Consider the following 22,748-nt stretch of genomic DNA (forward strand, 5'->3'; position numbering starts at 1 on the left):
CTCAGAAGGGAGTCATGCTGTCCTGTGGGCTCATGGGTGCTACATTCCCTGTCCTGTCACCTCAGAAGGGAGCCATGCTGTCCTGTGGGCTCATGGGTGCTACATTCCCTGTCCTGTCACCTCAGAAGGGAGTCATGCGGTCCTGTGGGCTCATGGGTGCTACATTCCCTGGCTAGTGTCCTTTGCTATTTGGCCTTTACTCTAGAGTTTTACATGTCTTAAGCTCTATTTTGAGACAAGTGATAGGCTCTATCTCTGGAGATGAACAAAGGTGTTTAATAGGCATTACTCTACATTTCGGTGAGCCTGGCCCTTGGTAAAATGGCTTACTTGACCTTTTAAAAACTTTATAGTCCACGTGAAAAAAAATAAGCAAAGAGGAATGACTTTTATAAAGATGATTTCATGATGTATCCAGAGATGGTCCTATTAGGAGATTAAGCTAGTGGAGGGAAGACAAACACCATCTATGTACTCTTGTTTGTAGTTCCTGGACTCTGTAGAGACATAAAATCATGGTGTGTATGTGATCGGAAGGTAGAAGCCAAACTGTTCAAGGGAACAACAGGCCTGACAGGTGGAGAGCAAGGGGAGAAGAGAGTGTGGGGGACATACCCAACTGTAGGAGAGTGTCAGAAGACAGAGCATGGCAGATGTACTCAACTGTAGGAAAATGTTCAACCTCAGGGCCCTGTGTAATGAAGATACACAACTAAAATGAAAACAGAACCTTTAGAATAGCGTAACAAAATCGTAACTATTGTCTGTTAGATACACTGCCTTTTATCTACAGCATGGGAGGAAGCAGCTGGGGCACTTGCTTGTGCCTGAGCCAGCAGTGCTCACAGAGCATTTCCTGTGCTCTGTTCCCGCAGGTGAACATTTTGTTGTGAGTTCTGACTCTGACCTGCTCCTGCATCTCCTTCAATAAAACCGGCAAAGGGCTACACGATCTGAAACCCTAAGGGGTTAGAGCCAGTAGTGTCTGAACTGCGAGCTGTGCGGTACTTCTCCAGTGTAAAAAGGGAAGCACTGGCTAACTAAAGGCTACAGCCTTCAGGAGTAATCGGAATTGAGCCTCAAGAGCCCCTAGGGACAGATTCTTCTGTTAACAGGAAGGAAAAAAGTACTTTTTATTACTGTCTTTTTAAGGGGACATTTAACACTTGGTATTTATAGCAACATTGGTCCAGGCAACCACACATATTTCAAAGTAGCTAAGGAGCTTCTAGGATTGCGAATGGGCTCCATCTAATTCAGCATCTTTGAGGAACAGCCCATTTCCAGCACTGGGACGGTGTCAATGGCCAGAATGATTCAGTCTGTAAACGAGGACTTAGGTGGAGAAAGCATCTGCATTTAATGTAACACAAAGTAAAGTCGTTTTAACTGCCTTCCCAGGGCACCCAGAGGGTTAGGACAGTTCTCTCTGCTGTTCAGTTCTCTCTGCTGTTCAGACCCATCAAAGAGCATCTTCAGATGCAGGAACAAAAAACTACAAGTGAGCCAAGGAGACACGGAGAGCCGCATCTCAGTGTAAGAGCATAGTGTACACATAGCGATAGAATGGAAGGCTGCTGTTCATGCGTGAGAGAGTCAGTGAGTTTAGCTGTTTGCAGAGGAGCAGATGGCTAGGTGAGGGTAATGAGGGTTTGGCTCTGAGAGAAGAAAAGAGGAAATGAACCAACATGGAGCCCTTGCTCTTCAATCACATACAATCCAGCTGAGGGCACACAAGCACCATTTGCTATGCAACAGGGTTACTCTTCCTCAAGAGGATCCAGGAGAGGAAACTCGGACCTTCAGAATGATCAGCAGAAGAGGCAGGCCTGTTTCTGTATGTAAACATGTTGTCTCATGCCACCTCTCATGCACACCCACCAAAAGCAGCCCCATATCAATGGGAAAATAAGACTCCACTCTGTGGCAGCTGGGCTTTGACCACTCTCACACCTGTGTATCAATCAATCAATCAATCAATCAATCATCGATGACTTGACCGATGATAATTCTCAGGCCTGGTTACCAGGCCCTAATACCTCTCACAGACACACGTCTGAAACCCATGTGAATGTGTGGCCAGGTTCCCAGGGGCAATAGTCTCTCAGGGTGCTGAAAGAGTGAGCTGTATTGGCCATGTTTCCTTCTCCATCTCCCTAACAGGCCAAGGGGCTTCACGTGGGAGATGGCTGGAAAGGCCTCCCTCTTCTCGATCCACTTCCGAGTTTTTTTCCTGTCTACTGTGCAAGGATGGCTGCAGGACTGCTCTACTACAGAAAGCATCACCAATGTCCAGCTCACGTATCTCAAGGGCTGTGCTCCTGGGGTCAACTGCTTCTCTCTCACCACACTGGAGGGAGTCCAGCCTCATTCCTGGGGTCTAATGTATCACCCGTCCACTGGATTGTTCAGGGCCTGACTGTGCCTGGAGCACTGACTGCGCTGCAAAGTGCTGCAGTGTGGAGGGTGATGGGAGGAGAGAGGTACATAGGCTGTCACAGCAAAGAATCATCGGTAGCAACAAGTGCGACACAGGTAGAGAACTACAAGCTCTGAGAGTGAAAAGCAAATGCGGAAGCTTCCCGACAGTCTGCCTGGAAGCCTTGTTTGTTCTGTTTATTCTATCTCAGGGATGCCTACGTGGAGTCTACAAATGCTGCCATCCCATCCTGTCAGAAGAAGCTCTGCTTCAATACTGTGGTAATTTGGCTTCAGCCCAGGTGAAATGATGGCCAGACCTGCAGCCGAGGCCACTCTCACATAACAGCGACTGTCTGTCCGGGCAGACCTCAGTCCTTCTTGTCGTCCTTTTGCAGCTGACTTTTTGTGGCCCCTAGGTTTTTCCACACCTCTGTGTACATTAAGGTCCCGGTGAAGACAAACACAGTGCCCAGCCAGTGCCACAGGGTGAACTGGTTCTGGAAGTACAGGATAGAAAAGATGAGGCTCACGAACTTTCGCAGAGTCACGACCAGTGTGACGGTGAGGGAGCTGCACTCTGTGGTAAGGATGAACACACCCCGGATGCACACGTATCTGGAGGACTGGTTAAGGCTGTTCTCTGTAAACTAGGGCTAGCTTCGAGTCCTGGCTTCCATTTGACAAGCTGAGAAAACATGACGTTCACTCTGTGGCCTCTCCTTAGCAGGACTCCCAAAGGACTCTGGCCCTGTCATTCCTAAGCCCATTACTTCAGATTGTCCTTACAGGTCATCTTCAAGCGAATGCCGGAGTGACACTCTCAGAAAGGTGATCCTACTCACCTTATTCTGTCTGTTCCGTGGCCCTCCAACCTCTCCTGGAGCTCTGTATGGCAAATCTATGGGGTTTCAGAAGGAGGCAGTCAACCTCGATCTGCTTCAATATCTAAAGACGCCATGACTCTCACAGTAGTAAGGTCCTTCTAGTAACATGGTTACTTTTAAATTGGTCTTAAGTTGAAGTTTGTTTCAGAACTTTGCATCAACTCATAACAGTCATGAATAATAAGTATTTCCTAGGACACCAGGGGCCTAGGCAGGGGTCTCTGACTACTTCATCTCATAGCATGGCCAGCTGTGAGCCCATCCATGGTCCTGTTTCCTCTGTGTGACCTATCTGGCCTGCTGCACCATTCCTGTCTCTCTCCCTTCTACAGAGTGGCTTCATGAATGGGTCTGTCTGTCTCCAGCTTATCATATACGTCAAGGCAAAAACCAAATTCATGTCCCCTACACTGTTAGACTAAATAATCCTCTGTCAAAGCAACATGGGGACACGAAGAGCAGAGGACTGAAGGATACTGAGTCACGACATTCATGAGGAGGTAGAACCACATGATGGGCACAGTCACTCCGAGGACTGGAACTTGATAGAGCTCTGCAGAGGTGAAGAGAGGACACAATCATGCCGGCCAGGGTAGTGAGACCTTGCATCGTTTGAACAAGGTTAGACAGGCAAAATGAGTAACAGGAACAGAAGCACCTTCCCTTAAAATACAGTTGGCATACGTCTCTTTACTTACCTGGTCTCAGCCCATGCTAACCACAGCGTGGAGCTCTATGAGGATTCCCAGGGTCGCCACCAGCCGTGATATTAATAATGAGAACGATGCTTTGTCATTCAGAGCCTCGTGGTCTCTCTTTCACACTACTTTCATAACACATTTGTAGGTCAAAAGACAGATACAACACCAGCACAGGCAGAATAGGCCTGATGTGGTATAGCATGCATTTACTACCTGTGCTGTGTACAACATACAGCCTTGACTTAAACGGCTTTTCCTATTGTTCGCCTATCGCCGTAACCCTTTTAGATGATCAGGTTGTATATGAGGCCCTTCCAGAGGACTGACCAGCTATCGTCAACTTACCATGGAGTCACTCGAAAGCACAGCAGCTCATCGGCATACAGACACTTCACACCCGTTTCCCATTTCATTTTAAAATCTTGTTGGTGATTACTTTATCTTGTTTATTTAATCTGTAGCTAGGAGGTGAGCCCTGTCATTATTTTGCTCTGTCTAGTTTGGCGCCAAGGCAACGAGGATCTGTAAGCATCTTGCCTTTCACGGCAGAAGAGAAACAGAGACAGCCAGGCTGCCACCCAGCTTCCCAGGGCTCCAGTCCCAGCTGCACGCCAGGACTACTTGTTTGCATTCTCAAAACGTTTAACGTGCCTTCTAAAAGGTGATAGACAAACAGGAGGCTTCCTTACTTCTCTGGGTTTACTTTATATAGTCAGTTTGAAAAGTCTAAAGAACCACTGTTTATTTTAGATTATATTACATTAAATTTCTAAAATATTAAAATGTAAGTTCTATACATTACCTGTATATAAATAAAGTAATTATGTTTTGTAAAAAAAAAAAAAAAAAAAGTTTAACGTTCCAGGTTCAAATGCAAACACACAATGGCATAGGGCATTCTTATTCATGGAGAATAGCAAAGAGCTTGGAAGAACTACGGATTAGCAGCCCCATCTGGACACCTGGAGGTGCAGAGGTTTAGAAGAATGCGAGATGAAGGTGTAGCTGAGGCAAACATAAACGTGAGGCTCTGCCTCAGAAACTGTGAGGTAATACTGCCACACGACCCCACACTTACCAGACTTATTGAACAGAACGACGTGGTCGTAAATATCAGAGGCCAAGAAGATGAAACCGGGAAGTGGAAGGGCATGCTGTGGGAGGAAACAGATCACACACAGGAGACTGCAGACCCACCCCAGCAGTTAGAGTAGATCTACAATGACTCAAGCAGGCCAGGGAGCAAGAAAGCCCTGAGATGAGGTGTCTCGTGCCTCTGTGCCCTCAACATCATATGGGATGACATCGTATGGAGTCTGATGGTCACCATGGAGAAAACCAGGCAAAGGAGTAGGGTCCTTCCCTCTACAAGGGAAATGGCGACCTCAGCACACAGTCACTGTGCCCAAAACGAGTTGCTACATACTAGATTTGAAGTTACATGGCCCACACAGATTTTAAAGGATTTAGAAACTCGTAAGAAAGAGATGTGGGGACAATCTACAGACAGGAAGAGGCTAAAGAGGAAGAGGACGTCAGTCTGCCACCCTCCACCCTCCTCACTACAGCTCAAGGTGAGATCAAGTCACAGTGACTCTTGCCGAGCTGTCACTGTGCTTGGCATTGCTCTCAATGAAAGATACAAACCAAATAAAATGTTTACCTTTTAAAAATCCCCACCACAAACTCTAGCTCCAGGTGAATGTGTCAAATTGCCTGTAGGGATTAACTGCACATGGGAGGGGCTGTCCCGGCCTCAGAGGGCAGTTAGTTCTCTGGCCATATTTATGCCATAGCAGTACAGAAGGGGACGGAGGTGGAGGGCTACAGGAGCGAGTGCCCTGTTCCCCCTTCCGATGAAGAAGCTCAGGTCCTGGAACCACCACATGGGTAAAGCCCCCTTCCCATTCCCCAACTGCCCCGCTGATGGCCACACTCCTGTCCTGCTGCTTGGGGACTATGTCTCCCTTCCAGCTTTCCATATTGGCTTAACAATTTTACCTATGGGGACTTTGTGGGCCTTGGCTCCTGGTTCTTTAAGCATTTTATGTGGTTGGTCATGGTCATCTCATAGGAATACCTGTCATTCAAATTACACAGTGTCCCCCTTCCTACAGCACTCCGGTGTTCTGTCTAAAGGCTGGTTACAAATGAAAACACCATCTGTCAATCACACAACATTTCATTCAGTCCAGCATATCATAAGTTGGAAACTCCATCTCTTGGAGTTTAAGAAGTTGCTTACATTATAAAACAGTGCCTCCTTCGAGTGTTTCCCGAACTGTCTGTACAGAGTCTCTTGGAATATGCCCATCCTTGCCGACATCAGCAGAGCAAAGGTCAGTGCTCCAATACCTAGAAGACAGCCACCACGTTACAAGATGCCTTTGCCCGTGTTTTCTCAAGGTGACAGTGTGAGTTCCAGTTCTGCAACTACCGTAAACTGTAAGATATGCAAACTTTACCACCCCAGTGATTCCAGCCAGTCCTCTCTGGTTTCCCGAGTCCACATCCTTACACATATTTCTGTATACTAAAACAGGATGAGATTGTCCACACATCTTTATACCCTGCCTTCTCAGGAGGTTCTCTGGACTTTTCCTTTATGTCCCTTATTCAATGTGCTTTAGGTTCTGCACGTCACCCTATCATGTGCTTGTACCACATTTAAATGTCTTGATGTGGGACCAGTTAGATTTCCAGTTATTTTGTTGAAATCAATATACACAAAAACTTGAAATGTTACTTGCTTCCTTAGGATAAATTTTCATAAATGGAACTGCTGAGACAAAGGTTAAAAAAAAAACTTTAAGACCTTTAAAAAACTCAATACACAATATTTTTTGAGAAAGGGGATCGATTCGCTCTGCTAGCGGTTTGTATAAAAATGGCTGCTACTCTACTCTCACAGCAGCGAAGAACAGCAACTAAAGGGTTAATGTCCAAATCCCCGAAAAGGAGGGCACTCTCTCCTGTTACCTTCTTCACCCAATCAGAATTAGCCTTCTCCTGTTACTACCACAAACACTGCAGTGTCCCCTCCAAAGCCAAGTGGAGATGAGGCCCTGGGGGAGCTGCCTAATGAATTCCACACAGAGATGCTTGTATGTTTAAAAATCCTCATGAGAGCTGACTTGGGAACACTGCCATTTGGAGCACTTAACTTAAGAAGAAAATAAGCCCAAGAGTTAGAAATGCATCCCTGGGAAACTGAATCAAGGGTTCTAACTTGCCCTTCTTTCACAGATCCTTCTAGACTCCCTCCATGTAGTCCTGAGGAGAATGGCAGAGTTCTCTCTACAACAGTTACAGCCATGGGAAACATGGGCCTACACAGACCTCGATGCCTAAAGAGTTGGCACAAGCCTCTTGATTTTTTGAACACTAAGGTTCAGAGATGTATTGGTCCCAAGTGCCACTCTCCTCCTTGGCATAATTAGTTTAGCCTAAACTTCTTGCCAAGAAACGTGCCCCACAGGAGAAGACTCAGCAAACAGAAGTGCAGAGGTAATTAGCTTTTTGTAAATACTGTACTTGCCTAGTAACCACCATGCAAATGCCTGGAATCCATCCTTGTCACTCAAGCTGGACTGGACGGTCTAGGAAATAAGAAAACACAGTGTCCAGGGACCAGAACTGCAAGCAACATGCAGACATGCAGCTCTGCTGCCCGCTTCCTCCCGTTCCTCCTGAGCTGAGTCCTTGTATTACGTAAGCACTCAATTCCTGTCATTACTCATAGGTGCTTGATAATGGGGCCGGTGACAAGTAGTGAACAGAAATGATTTAAAGCTGACTCTTACCACCTGCTTTGCTGACATGAAAGTGCAAATAAATATCCCCGCAGACACCAGGGCAATGGAGGTATACTTGAACATACTGTATCTGAAAATAAGGATAAGACAGCTTAGGAAAGGGCACGTCTCATGGGATCTACCACCGCACAGTATGTCATTCAAGTCCAAAGCTCTTTAGTATCACTAGGGGACTACTTTCCAGCAGTTGTCCTTAGCAGTCTGTGGACCAGCAGACAGTTTTATCAGAAAATGAAAAGAAAACAAAACCAGAAAACAGAAACACACCAGATGTCACATGACATTGCATTCTGCTCTGCAACCTGCCCAGGCTTCACCTGTACCTGTGGCTTTTCCAGGCCTAAGAGCCCAGAATTGAGTCTACACACACACACACACACACACACACACACACACACACACACACACACACACACTATTCAAGCAGAACAAGAAATTATCAGGCATGAGACTCAAAACTTGGGGAATAATGCCCATTCAGGAAAGGGGTTTCTTTAAAACCAATCTGAATAACCTAAATGATTTTGTAACACGTAGGCAATGCTGGGTAAAGGGAGGAATAGAAGATTCATAGAGGGCAGGCAGCATAACTGGTGACATTTCGCATTAACTAAAACTGTATCATTATGATCCCCTCAGAGTCTTGGTAATCAAGGAAAAGGCCCCAAGAAGGATAAAAAGAAATTAAATTCAGAGTGAGTCACTGTTCCTTTTCTACTCCAGTACATTGTACCTTTTGCTTACAATACCTCATCAAAGGCTGACTGGCCACGACACTGAGAGAGGAATGAGAGGAGTCCACACAGAGAAGTGAGGTGAGGAAGTGAGGTGAGGAAGTGAGGGGAGTCCACACAGAGAAGTGAGGTGAGGAAGTGAGGGGAGTCCACACAGAGAAGTGAGGTGAGGAAGTGAGGGGAGGAAGTGAGGGGGAGTCCACACAGAGAAGTGAGGTGAGGAAGTGAGGGGAGTCCACACAGAGAAGTGAGGTGAGGAAGTGAGAGGGGTCCACACAGAGAAGTGAGGTAAGGAAGTGAGGGGGAGTCTACTACAGAGAAGTGAGGTAAGGAAGTGAGGGGAGTCCACACAGAGAAGTGAGGTGAGGAAGTGAGGGGAAGTTCACTATAGAGAAGTGGGGTGAGGAAGTGAGGGGGAGTCCACACAGAAAAGTGAGGTGAGGAAGTGGAAGGGACTGGTTGGGAAGAGGAAGGGCTTAGCAGGAGTGGGAGATGGACACATGGGATGAACACAATCAAAATGCATTCTATATCTATACCTACCTATATCTATGTCTATATATAGATATAGTTATACATATATGAGTATGTGTGTATGAAATCATAACGTGTATAGTTGATTGCATATAGTTAATATATGCTAATAGAACCCTGTATGTGAGAAATATATATGAAGAATATATAAAACCTTATGTATAAGGAAGAAAGGTAAGCCTTGTGGTGGCAGGATATTTCCTTGCATGGACAAGGCCCTGGGTTTAATCCCCAGCACCAGGAGGGAGAGAAGGAGGGAGGGGAAGAATGAATATAGAAACACTAGAGAAATTCCTGTTCTGTGGGTGGTCAAAGGCTCAGACTCAGCATAACAGATTCCAAATACTCTTAAGGGAAACAGATCCAAGAAGAACACAGGACAGTGTGACAGTGTAAGACTGCATCAGGAGACGATAATGCCATATATACGGCATTGTGTGTGTGTGTGTGTGTGTGTGTGTGTGCGCGCGCGCGCATGCTCATGTGCGACCACCACCTCCCCCTGGAGCCTCAGACCTCAAGATATATATAAAATCTTATGGGTTGGGGATTTAGCTCAGCGGTAGAGCGCTTGCCTAGCAAGCCAAGGCCCTGGGTTCGGTCCCCAGCTCCAAAAAAAAGAAAAGAAAAAAAATCTTATTATGAACCAAATTCAAGCTTAAGAAGGAACACAGGTCTGTTCCAAGGTGAACTCTAGCTACCAACAAGTACAGCCTTCATCTTAAACAAAAGCCCTGGTCATTTACTATATATGCTTAAAGCAGAGAGGACCACAAAGAGCTCACACGCAAGAGAATGGATTTGGGGACTCCACAGCCTCTGGAGATACAGGACACAAGAAGGAGCCTATCAAGATAGGACAATTGTCCTTGTTTGGATATAGCCCTTATTACCTAAAAACTGTAGGTTCTAGACAAGCCGGTGGATGGGGTGACGCACACCTTGGATCCCAGCACTTGGGAGGCGGAGGCAGGTGGATCTCTGTGGGTTCGAGGCAGCTGGTTGACATACCTAAGTCCAGGCCAGCCAGGGTTACATAATGAGACTGTCTCAAACAACAATCTCAAAAACAAAACCAACCCCTTTAGGTTCCCTCTCTGAGTGGGCGGATTCTTCCCCAGCCTAGAGAGCCCTAATACCGAGACTAGGAACCAGGCAATTGGAACATGGCATCACTTGCACAATTTTGGTTTTAACAGAGAAGGTGACCTTGCTGTGAGAAATCTTGTAGACTCTGTACTGTCTCCCCTAATGTCCCTTCTCTTTGGCAGTGAGGGCTGAGGCTTGAGGGGGAGGTGCCCCTTCTTCTGCCCCTTCTTCATGTCTACTGGGACTTTACTGGGACTTCTCTTAGCATTTAAAATGATTCCCTAGTTCATCACACTGATCAGCATCTTCTGTGTGGTAAATGCGCAGGTTAATGATAAGGGTGTTTGCAGCATGTGTAAGGCCCTGGGATTAGCCCCAGGAAAGCCAAGAATAAAACTAAAATGGGCAACAAAGCACTTTCTCAGCAGCTGCCCCGCAGACCTGCCATGCGCTCCCGGAAGTGCTCCATGTCCATTCCCCAATGTGCTTGACACTTGCCATGCACGGCTGCTCCGTGTCTAAAATGCACCTAGCCAAAGTGGGAAAATACTGCATCTTATTTTGCTTAGATACCGTCAGGTCCACATGTGGCCAACAGTGACCATACTGCACAGCGGAGCTCTGTATGGACTAATGTTAGCTGGCAAAGCACTAAGATTCAGTGATAACGAGAGCTTTTGTCCCCATGGGAAGCCACAGCAAGAGCCTCTGACCTGGTCAGTTGCCTTTAGAGAGTCATTGTTACCCATGATTCTCAGAGAAAGAACCCAGGAAAAGGCTGGTGACCAAGAAGAGTCCGATCACCACCGTGGGAAGAGGGAAGGCGAGCAGTGCACGGAGGTGGCCTGGGATGTCACTTCCACATGCAGGACATGAAGGGGTGCTGTTACCTTTTCTTCAAAATGATAATTCCTAGAATCATGTTGGCAATCAGAGAGCCCTGTAAAAGAAGACAAGGGCGGGGGTTTTAGTGCACTAGGGAAAGCTTCATGATTCATGACGGGTAGGAAAAGTGATGAAGGAAAACGTGGGGTGAAGGAGGAAGAGTCACTAAGGCAAAATAAAATAAAATAAAATAAAATAAAATAAAATAAAATAAAAATCTGTCCCGTGAAATAGTAAAATCATTGCAAGATACAATATGAATAAAAACGATCAGTTCTTAGGGCTGAAGGATGGCTTAGCAGTTAAGAGCACTGGCTGCTCTTCCAGAGGTCCTGAGTTCAAATCCCGGCACCCACATGGTGGCTCACAACCATCTGTAATGGGATCTGAAGCTCTCTTCTGGTGTGTCTGAAGACAGCGACAGTGTACTCACATACATTAAATAAATAAATAAATAAATAAATAAATAAATAAATAAATAAATAAATCTTTTCTTTAAAAAGGTGTGGGTTCTGAAAAGGTCAATTTAACGTCATCACAAAAGCCATGACTGACAGGACTAGATGGTCTCTTGGACCTGCTCTGTCACATTTCCCATGTACTGACTTCCAGTGAGCTTTTCCTGCCTCCACCCTCAATAAAGAAAGGCAGGCAGGGATCTTCCTCTCCTCTGGAGAGGTGTCAGTCAACCGAGTGGTGTGTGTCAATGTTCCGAAGGCCTCTTCCGTCACTGTAATTACTTCACGTGAGTCCCTGTAGGAACAGGACTCTTCATCATACAGAGGTCAGCACCCATTCTGTAGACTGCTGGGCTCCACCTACACCCCTCGCTGTCTTCCCTGCTCTTTGGGGACACTGGCTCCTATTCCCACACCAGCTACAGAGACGGCTCATCACACTTGAAGTGATGAGGGGATGGGTTATCACACGAGAGAGACACTCTTCAACAACTGTCCTGCAGGTGTGGTGGGACAAGCCCATAATCCGGCACCCAGGAGGCTGAGGCAGGAGGATGGAGAGTTCCAAGCCAGCCTGAACTACAAAGCACAACACTGCACAGCAGAGGGTAGGGGAAAACAAGAACAAAACTCCCACAGTAAGTGTGAGTTCAAAGGCAGCCAGAGGAAGGAACGTGAATTCCCCAGAGAATTTTTAATTTGATTAAAAATATTATTAAAGTCATATATGAACCTGAGATAAATCAAAGTAAAGCACTCAGGTCTCCTTCCCCGGCCGCTCTCCGCCTCACAGTGCAGATGAAAGCCTTCCTTGTCCACACTGGGCAGGCGGCACTTACCGATCTGAAGATCATGTGGAGTGGCATGGCGATGTTCAGGTTCAGGGCATAGTTGTTCACTACGCTGACCGTGAAGAACATGGTCACCATGATGGCATAGTACCTGCAGTGACAGAGAACAGCCCATAGACCCACTGCTTCAGGAAACTCTGGGACAGAAGGAATACATATATTTGGTTTACAAGACATTTGGAGTAGAGAGAACCATTATTACATGGTCAATATGAAACTACGTATCCAAATACGTGACAGAGCCAGACTAGCATGGGGAAGGTCTGAACTATTGAATGTTAAGGAAACGCTTGAATACTTTTCAAATCACTTAGAACTAGGTTTTATAAAAATTGACTAACCAATAGCAAGAGAGTTTACGTGAACAGATAATCCTTTCTAATATTTAATCTCCTTGTAGATATATTTCATAGCTCTCTGGAGAATGGCTACCTTAAATAGATCCTATACAGATATGTATATATTATTAATTTTTTCTTCATTTTGGAAAAAGCAGACCCCAGAGATGTGCTAAGTCAAGCTCATGCTCACCTAGACACTGTGACAATTATTCCACAGGCTGAGCCGGGAGGCTCTAAAGTAATGAAGCCGCCCCTTGATTTGGATAGAACTTAAGATACTTAAAATCAGAGTATTTTACTTCATTTTATTTCATTTTTGAAAGACAAGGTCTCTCTGTGCAGCCCTGGATGGCCCTGTAGAGCATGGTGGCTTTTACCTGTCGGAGCTCCTCCTGTCTGTGCCTTCGAAATGCAGGGATTAAAGGCGTGTGTCACCACTGCCTGGCCAGAGTCTGTCATTTCAGAATTCACAAGTCTTAAATTAAGATGAAAATTAAAAACCAAACCCTAGGGGCTGGAGATGTAGCTCCACTGACATGAGTGGCTTGTTTAGTATGGAGGAGGCCCTGGGCTGCACTGCCAATGCCACATAGTCAGGAAGCAGAAGGATCGGGAGTTCAAGGTCATGCTCAGCTCCACCCCAGGTAGCGCTAACTAAAGAGACTCCATCTTGAAAAGTCCTGTGGTCATGACTTAGAGGGAAAGGGATATATATAATAAGTAAATGGACACTATGGGTGAGTTAGGGCAAGCAAATAGATGAAAACATTTTATATTTGTATGTTCCCATCTTTCCTAGGAAATAGTCAAGATGGTTATATCAACTTGTCATGTTCTTGTGGGTCAAGGGATTACATATCAGCAATTTCATGATTCATTCAAAAATATTTTTAAAACTTTAAATAAATGCCTAGACAATCCAGGGCAAATGTAAACAATGGTTCTGCACTGTTCATAAAATATTCACCCTTGGGCACGGATTCTGAACAGCTTTGTGTCTGCACATCTGAAGAATAAAACAGCCCTGAGTCTCACGCTACCTTTCTGTTTTGCTGCTGGTCAGATTTGGAGCTGGACAGACAGCCCCGTGGGTAAGCACAGCCCAGGCCATGTTAACTAACAGTCTGAGGAACTTGACAACTAACATAGAGAAGAATGCACCAGGCATGCAGGACCACTGGTGTCAGCCTCCCCACAACTTCTAAGTCACATCTGTTAGTCAGTCTACAAGGCTTCTTGCCAAATGTCCCCATGATGGGATGCCACTGGGAAGCAGCATTTATCAAGGTCTTTCAGGATAATTAATTTTTTTTTTTATTCTTTTTTTCGGAGCTGGGGACGGAACCCAGGGCCTTGCACTTGCTAGGCAAGTGCTCTACCACTGAGCTAAATCCCCAACCCCGATAATTAATTTTTTTCCATGTGGCTACTAATATAACACAGCCTAGAAACTGTTTGTGGAGATGAAAGACCTAAGCAAAATAAAATAATCACTGTAAGGGGATATGTTAATTAAGATGAGACCATGGGGACTTAACAGCAGTAAGACCCATAACGACATGGTAGAGGCGGGCTGGACATGTTGGTGCACACCTTTAATCTCAACCCTCAGGAGGCAGGGGCAGGTGGATCTCTGTGAGTTTGAGACTAGCATGGTCTATGATGTGAGCTCCAGGCCAGCCAGTTATGTTTGAGAGGACCCTGTAGAGGTTGAAATGGGAGCAATAGTTAGCCAGCAGGGGTGCTGTTATATACATTTGTTACCACCAAACACCCTGCTCCAAGAAAACAGTGGAGGGAGTCACAAGATCCAAAGAAGTTTAAGAAAACCCAGATGGTCAGATTCCCGTGTGATGCAAAGGCTGGCCTGTGGGAGCAGAGAGTTCATGCGGACACTAAACCCAAAGGAAGGTGACAAAAACTTAAAGTAAACATTAGCAAAGCTCAGCAAGCTACAAAGGAAGGCAGTAAAAGAACAAGGGTGAGCTTGAGTGCTTGGAGACATTCACAGGGGAATGTCACACCCAAGGAGACCGAGTGACATGCTCTCCTGAACACTTGCTACTAGGAGGACACCTCCATCAAGTCGTCCCACACGGGAACAATGGCATTCGGCCTGCGGAGACACCTGGTCTGATAGACGGAGGTCTGGCATTAACTTTTCCTTAGCTTGTCAATCATTTTCTTTTAATTGAAGTGAAAGTCACACAACATAAAATTACCCATTGGTGAGCAAACAAGTCAGTGACATTTAGTGACTTGCCATGCTGTATACTTATTGCTTCCTTGTTTCCAAAAGCCAATTATTTTCAAGATGCTTAACGATACCACTCAGCGTGATCAATAATTCTACCAACACAAAGGACGGATACATAAGTATTGTGGTCACCCTAGTCCTTCTGACCCTGTATTATACATACACACTTATCCCCATCACAGATACTTAAATGTAGTGGGCAGGAACTTCATTCTAAAAATAGGTTTCTAGAACATAACAATGTAATTCACGAAACTCCTGTCTCCATTGTTACCCAAACGTGAGAAGCATGCAGCTCATACTTGTGCTGGTACTGCTTTTAGGTTTCAAAAGGGCTGAACAAGACTGAATGTGCCAGACCTTATTGGGATAGCTGGTGGCTTCCTTCCCAAGTCAGCTTCAAAAAGGAAGCCTTCCACAGCAATAAATAAGAACTGGGCAAACGTGACGATGTTCCCGCATCCTGGATGTGTGCTGCAGTGAATAACAGAGAGAAAAAATGAGGCAAGACGCAAATAAAAAGCATCAGAACCCGTTAATATTTACAGCACCAAAATAATAGAGTGGATAGATTTCAGCAGCCTACCGTCCTTCATCTTGGCTCTCACATCCCACGGGTCACACTGGTCAGATGGTGACAGGGATGTGGCTTTAGACTATCCCCAACGAGTGACAAACAGTTCTTGGGACGAGAAAGAGGCTTGCTATTTAAATAGGGCACATATACGTGTCTGTACATAAATCAACATAATTGTGCGTCTATGTAAGGGTGATTAAGAAAAACTATCAAAAATTGGTTCTGGGGATGGATCAGTAAACTAAAACTGACTGTGCATGGCAGTTCTCCACAACTCTTACCGTGGTGAGCCAATATATTACAGTCAAGAGATATCCCTGGAATTAACAGGTCCTCTTCAGTGATCTATGGAAGAGCTGGGAGTCTTCCATGGTGACATTAAGAACACATGCAATAGTAGGAACACATGTCAGAAAGACATTTCTGACATCCCTCGGGAGACTCTCTGAAGTGCTGACAGTTTTCTTGAACCGCCCCTCCCCCAATTCTGTTCTCTCACTAAAGATGTCCCAAGTGAGCAGTATTACCCAGCTTTAGAGTCTGTCTTCATCTTAACCAAAGACACGCACCTGACAGCACTGAACGGAGGCTCATTAAAGCAATTATACATCAACACCATGCTATCGACCACAGTCAACTCCATTCTCTACTGGTGCCATGACTGCTAAACACTAACGGCAAGATAGACAAACTCAGCACTGGGTCCTTGAACACGCTATTCGTCCTAATTAGGATTACTATTTTTGTGATGAGACACCATGACCAAAGCAATGTGGAAGAAAAAGGTCTATTAGGCTCACATATCCACATCAGTGTTTATTACTAAAGGAGGTCAGGGCAGGAACCAATGTGGAAGCCATGGATGGGTGCTGCTTACTGGCTTGACCCCGTGACTAGCTCAGCCTGCTTTCTTGTAGAACCCATGACCTCCACAGGAATAGCACCAACCACAATGCACAGGGCCCTCTACCATCAAACACTGATTAAGAAAATGTCCTACAGGTTTGTCTACAGCCCAATCTTATGAGGGCATTTTCTCAATTGAGGCTCCCTCTTTTCCAGTAACTCTATGTTGTATCAAGTTAACATAAAACTAGCCAGCATTCTAGTCAAGCACTCTACCACTGAGCTATCTCCCCAGTGCAAACCCTTAACCACACCCCTCATACACAGTAACAGGCAAGGAGTGCACCAATCCACCAGAGCTAGGCTTGCCATCTGAAACAGACACGGTGCTGTACTTAAAGCTCTGCTGCCTGTGAAGGTTTCTTGAAACCTACCGCCTTAGACACGGTTCAACAATTTGTCTTTCAGAGTTACTTGGTTCAAGAGACAAGGCTAAACTTTGTAGGGACCCATAAATGATTGTGTAAGACATTCACCTCATTCAAGACTCTAATTAAAACCATTAGTCAGTACAAGAGAGCAGACATTTAACTCTAGATGGTTCCCAGCACAGTGCTAGTCAGTTCTGTCCTGGCTGATCCCTGGGAACCCATGGGCCAGGCTCAGCATGACAGTGCAAGCATGTAAGGCTAGCATTGTGGGTGACTGAGGCGGTGTTTTTCTCAAAATTATAAGTGATAAAAAAAGGAAAGGGGCCAGGGATTTAGCTCAGTGGCACTGCCCAACACTTACTTAGTGTGGAGGAAGCACTGGGTTCAACTTCCAGTACTGTGAGTGGCAAGCGGACAAAGGAAGGAAGAAGCCATGTGAAGCCCGCCTTCCTGGAGAGCTTCAGCCTCCCAGTCCCGATTTCACTGTCCTGGGGTGGGGCCCTGAGAATCTATAGACTTTCAAGGGTCCCCTACTGGATCCTGATGGGAAAGGAGCGTGCCTGTACTTGTGCATGCGAGAGGTGTGTTGTGTGATTGTGACGGCAGAGCTGAGAATCATGGTGCTCCGTGTTGTTTCCTGCTGACACGCAAGGGCACCTTTGTCACTTAGTGTGTGTGTGGAAGACAGTAAACTTCCAGATCCCACTTTCTTTAAAATGGCAACAATGTGAGTGCTTATCTCTCTATTGTTATTGTTGTACAGGTCCCAGAGAAGCACTTAACAGCTTCTGCCACATACTAGAAAGGCAACTACACCCAGGAAGTTGACCAACCTAGGCTCCTACACACTGAGAGGTCTCCAAAATATCGACAGCTGTCTTTTCTCTGCCCACCCCACCCCGCTCTGTGTGTGTGTGTGTGTGGGTATGTGTATTGTGTTCATGTGTACATATGGATGTTTGCATGTATGAGAGTACACTTGTGGACATGCACACATGTAAGCTTGATGTACCAAGGTTGATGTCCAGAATCAGCCTTAATGGTTCTTCAACCTCATGCACTGAAGCAGGATCTTTCAATCAAGACCAGAACTCACAGAGGTAGCCAGTTTGCTCTGGGATCAACTGTCTCTGCCTTTCCAGGCTTCCAGGCTGGAATTACAGGCATTTTATGTGAGTTCTGGGGATCAGCACTGTACTGGCTGGTTGTGTGTGTCAACTTGCCACAAGATAGAGTTATTACAGAGAAAGGAGCCTCCCTTGAGGAAATGCCTCCATGAGACCCAGCTGTAAGGCCTTTTCTCAATTAGGGATCAAGCGGGAGGACCCAGCCCCTTGCAGGTGGTGTCATCCCTGGGCTGGTAGTCTTGGGTTCTATAAAAGAGCAAACTGAGCAAGGCAGGGGAAGCAAGGCAGTAAGTAACATCCCTCAGTGGCCTCTGCATCAGTTCCTGCCTCCTGACCCGCTTGAGTTCCAGTCCTCACTTCCTTTGTGATGAACAGCAACGTGAGAGTGTAAGGTGAATTAACCCTTTCCTCTCCAACCTGCTTCTTGGTCACGATGTTTGTGCAGGAATAGAAATCCTGACTAAGACAGGCACTCTGGTCCTTACTTTGTACAATGAGCACTTTAACCATGAGCCCCTCTTTAGCCCATTAGTTACCCTTTTAAACAATCATACTGGACACCTGTTTTGTTTTTTCCTTTATAAAATGAAAGCTATATTGTCATGAGAATCCAATAAGAAAATATGCATCAAGTGCAAAGCACCACACTGGAGAAGCAATACTTCTCTGGCTTTCCCTTCCACTTTCTACTGAAAGCTTGGGCCAAAGTCCTTACAGAGTAGTTATGGGGAAGCTACTCTACACAGTGAGGAAGCGCTCTCTCTCAGTGGGCAGGACCTGGATCTCTGCCCTCGAGAAAAAGAGAAGCACTTGGGAGTCAATCATGAACTATAGGCAACAAGAACACAGTGCCATCGTGAAATGGTCAAATGATGGCCTGTGTCCCTATACACACACACACACACACACACACACACACACACACACACACACACACCATCACCACACACATACATACACATACACACATCACACACCAAACACACACACACACACCATACCAAACACACACATACACACATCACACACCAAACACACACACACACACCACACCAAACACACACACATACACATACACACACACACACACACACACACACAGGAATAGAGGTCCAGAGAAAAGACAGATGTCATTATTTTGAAGATCTCTCAGTGTGTAGGAGCCCCTTGGGACAGAGTCTGGCCTTCACTCAAGCAAGTCAACAGGGTTGGGCAGGCCTCACTTTAAGCAAATGTGCTCATATATTTAGTATTTGTGTAAAAGATTTTAAAAGTTTAAAAGGTTTACAATTGTGCCCTTCATATGATCTTTGCTATTTCCCTTTACTTATCCGCATTTCATGGCTAAGGACGTGGAAGTCACATGTACAGGGTTAGATCAGACTACGTGGTGAATGACTAGGGCTGGTACATCACTGCTACTATTACCAGGGTTTAGATGTGCAACCATTACCACCCCCTAATCTTAGGGCACCACAGAGGAAGTCTCACCAGGAACCACGTTCCTGTTCTCCCTCCCACTGGTCCTCTGATAATTCTATTCTACTTCTTGTCTTTCCATAGGAGATGTATGATGTATTCCTACGACCTGACATTCAACACTTCTTTAAGCTAATGCAGAGAGCATTTGAGGGATACACTGCTGGCACAGTTCAAGGGGAAGGGTTCTTTTAACTGGAATACTTCGTTTTAAAGCTTCAAAATAAAAACTTGAAATGTTTTCCCAGAATCTTTCCTTCTCTTAAACTTTATTTAAGACTTATAACCATCAATTGCAGACACCTTTTCTTACTTGGGATTTTCTTTGGCAAAAACCCAAATTTGATTTAAAAAAAATAGCAACTTTGAAGGGAATGACTTGGGCAGATCTTTCTTTCTTTCCTGGACATAAAACTTTCTTATTTAACTCAATGTCATGTACTAAAGGGGAAAATAAAATCTTTCAGATTGTTATCCCGATGTTAAGACACACAATACCTTACCTGCTTCATTGGCTGTGTGTGTGTGTGTGTGTGTGTGTGTGTGTGTGTGTGTGTGTGTGTGTGAGAGAGAGAGAGAGAGAGAGAGAGAGAGAGAGATGCTTTCAAGGTTAGCATATGCACCTTAAGAAGGGAATCAAGACTTCACTTATTACTGTGAAGCTGCTTATGCTGTGTACCAATTATCACTGGCACCAATTAAAGGTCTACAAAAGTCAGCAAGAAGAAACTGAATCTGTTTTTCAGTTGGGGAAAAATGGCTCAACACTCCCTTCTTTCAACAAGTCTTTCAGCCTTTGTATTCAGAGCGACACCTAAGTGTTCCAAGGAAGCCATTTCAAAAGCCCAGCTCCTGCTTTATAATGAGCTTTCTGTGGTAATTCCTCAAGATCAAAGCCACAAATTTCAAGATCATATCTAGAAGGAACTTTAAAGACTATCTGGCCCAATCAAGTCAGATTTCACGGCTTTACAGTGGGAAGTCAGAGTTTACTTAAGCAAATCAGGCAATTCGTGCTATCAGTCTCATGTACTACATTAATAAGTCCCCTTCCTTACCTCTTAAGGAAAACTCTCAGTTGTGCACAAAATGCAGATTTACAAAGGAACTTTTCTGGACTATCACAAAAAACAAACAAAACAAAACAACAACAACAACAACAAGCCAATGTATGCCTGTACTTTAACAAATTGTAAGGGAGAAGGCAAGGCAAGCCACCCGTGTGCAGCCAGTGTTCCTCATGCATCTCATTCAAAACCATGGGAATGAAGGAGCTATCACCCACCCGTATGATGGTTGCTAACAGTGCTGTAGCCAAGAGCTCCTAAGCTAGAACACAGAGATTTCACCTAATTTAGTGGCGTATTCAATGCAATTATCTGATTTTGTTTATATAGCTGGCCTGAATATATCACCTTCTTATTTAAAAATATATTAAATATATCAAATTCCAAAGTCTCCTTCCTTTGAAGTATATTTTCATTTTCATATTCTTATCCATTCCCAAGACAATCAATCTTCATCAATACTCTGCATAATAAAATGATAAGTTCTCTAATGGTAAACAATAACCCAGAGTTGACCATTAATAAACTGCTTACTTCACAAGGGCTTAAACCAACAGTATCAAATAGAATACACTGCTACCAGACATCACACTATGTTCAAAACTCAAGTTCAAAAATGAAAGGGATCTGGAAATGTTACTGGGTTAGGAGCTTGGAGAGACATCTTTGACCCCATTTCTTGCTCTGCCACTCTTTCAGCAAAACAATGTAACTCGATCATAGGGTTGTTCCGATAGTCAACCGACACACAGCAGATAGATTCAGAAGCATGCAGGCTGAACTAAGATAGTATTCAACTGCCTGAAAAAGGAGACCCAGAGAAGCTAAGTAACTGGCCAAGGCTATATTGCCAGAGGAGCCAATCCTGAAATTACTAACTCGAGCTGTTTAGTCCTAATTGGTTTCCAGTCCACCTCCTGTCTCTTTTCTAACTTCTGCCTACTGAACTTTGCACAGCGTTACCCAACAGTATTCGTAAGACACTAGCACAAAGCCAACCCTGTTCCCAAATACATTTCAAAAGTGCACGCTTCTCAACTAAAGACTGTAATGTGCTAAATGCTCAGGGACCATGGTGACAGTAGTTATCTGCACCGCATCACTCACAAGTCTACGTGCTCAGAACCATCCTTTTCTACGACCAATAAAAACAAATGCTTTGCAAGACATGTCAACACACACGCAAACGAAACTTTCTTTGCAACGTGTACAAAACAGGACTGTGAGAAACTTTTGCTACAGATAGACACGTGTCATTCATTGACTAGGCAGCGAAAGGCGCTAGAGCTGGATGAGTAGTAAGGAGAGGGGCTCCTTGAGACCTAGGATCAGTCACATGAAAAAGTCTCCAGGCTTCAAACTCCCAAAGTGTGGCATCGAGATGCCGAGAGCACAGGGGATGTAACCTGGAGGAGTGCCAGGGTTGCGGAGTTGCTGACTGCGTGGGTATCCCGTATAGCCGGGTAGGGAGGGGGCTAGGGCGAGCAGCCCCGGACCAGCCTGGAGAACCTGGGCGCGGCCCGAGAGGGTCACTCACCGGGCCAGCAACTCTAGGAAGATCACATTACTGCAGCAGCCTGCGAACACCAGGCCCACCGCGAAGGCCGGGCGCATGGCCGGTGCGGGGCACGGGGAGCCAGCGCGCAGAAAAAGCGCCCTTCCAGATCGCTACCCTAGAAAACCCGCGCGCAACATCACCACGGCCAGCAGTTCCCTCTCTGAGGACCTTCTTGATCAACTCTTCCTCTGCGGCTGCTACAGACGCGGCCAGACAAGGAGCTGTAGTTCTCAATTTTACCCAGTCCCATTCATTTGAGGGGCTGTCCAAGGGCTGTCCAAACTACATGTCCCAGCAGAACGCGCGCCTTTACGGCAGGCGTGGAAAAAAACAGGCAAGTTTCCCGGAAGCCTCGCGTGATCCAATGCCGCACTGCCTTCTGGGAAATAAAGTCCCAATGCTGTTCGTGTTCCGTAGGGAATGAGATTCAACAAAATAGCTTGTGTGTTCTAGACTTGTGACTACTCATTAGAGTATTCTAGCATCTGAAACAACTCACCTGAAACTGAGCGAGCGTAGAAATTCCTGTAAAATCTAAACAGACTTCTAGGAAAACAGTGAACCCAAAAGTTTTGAGGTTGAGCCTTGGCTTGAACTGCCACTCTCATCATAGGGGTAAATAGGCCTGTCTTAGTACTAGTTGTTGAAGAAAAGACTAGCATAGTGAGTGTATTGCTTTATGTTGTGATTTTT

At 45.4% G+C, this 22,748-nt stretch overlaps 2 protein-coding genes across 3 annotated transcripts in view; one reads left to right on the forward strand and one right to left on the reverse strand.

Annotated features, from left to right (window-relative positions):
• Window positions 1-19,679, forward strand: part of Lrguk (leucine-rich repeats and guanylate kinase domain containing) — a 148,113-nt gene extending 128,434 nt beyond the window's left edge. The window contains exon 21 of the mRNA XM_087656522.1: window positions 19,515-19,679. Coding sequence (XP_087512648.1) covers window positions 19,515-19,625 — 111 coding nt within the window. The 3' untranslated portion in view covers window positions 19,626-19,679. The remainder of the gene's footprint in view (window positions 1-19,514) is intronic.
• On the reverse strand, window positions 378-22,329 carry Slc35b4 (solute carrier family 35 member B4). 2 transcript variants are annotated; one of them, NM_001106590.1, is given in 10 exon segments: window positions 378-3,036; window positions 3,783-3,858; window positions 5,085-5,160; window positions 6,252-6,361; window positions 7,545-7,605; window positions 7,810-7,891; window positions 11,069-11,118; window positions 12,361-12,463; window positions 15,331-15,444; window positions 22,035-22,329. In NM_001106590.1, coding segments are annotated over 10 exon segments (996 nt in total). In that variant the 5' UTR covers window positions 22,112-22,329; the 3' UTR covers window positions 378-2,789.
• Window positions 22,330-22,748: the final 419 nt, after the last annotated feature.

This window comes from Rattus norvegicus, chromosome 4, assembly GCF_021556685.1.
Source record: "Rattus norvegicus strain SHRSP/BbbUtx chromosome 4, alternate assembly SHRSP_T2T, whole genome shotgun sequence".
In the NCBI taxonomy this organism is placed as follows: domain Eukaryota; kingdom Metazoa; phylum Chordata; class Mammalia; order Rodentia; family Muridae; genus Rattus; species Rattus norvegicus.

Coding starts and splice junctions, on each gene's coding strand:
- Slc35b4 (XM_087656532.1), bottom strand. CDS start 22,111: ATGCGCCCGGCCTTCGCGGTGGGCCTGGTGTTCGCAGGCTGCTGCAGT. Junction 12,464..22,034: donor TTCCTAGAGTTGCTGGCCCG/GTGAGTGACCCT, acceptor CTGTCACTGCAG/GTACTATGCCATCATGGTGA. Junction 11,119..12,360: donor TCCACATGATCTTCAGATCG/GTAAGTGCCGCC, acceptor CTTCTTTTACAG/GGCTCTCTGATTGCCAACAT.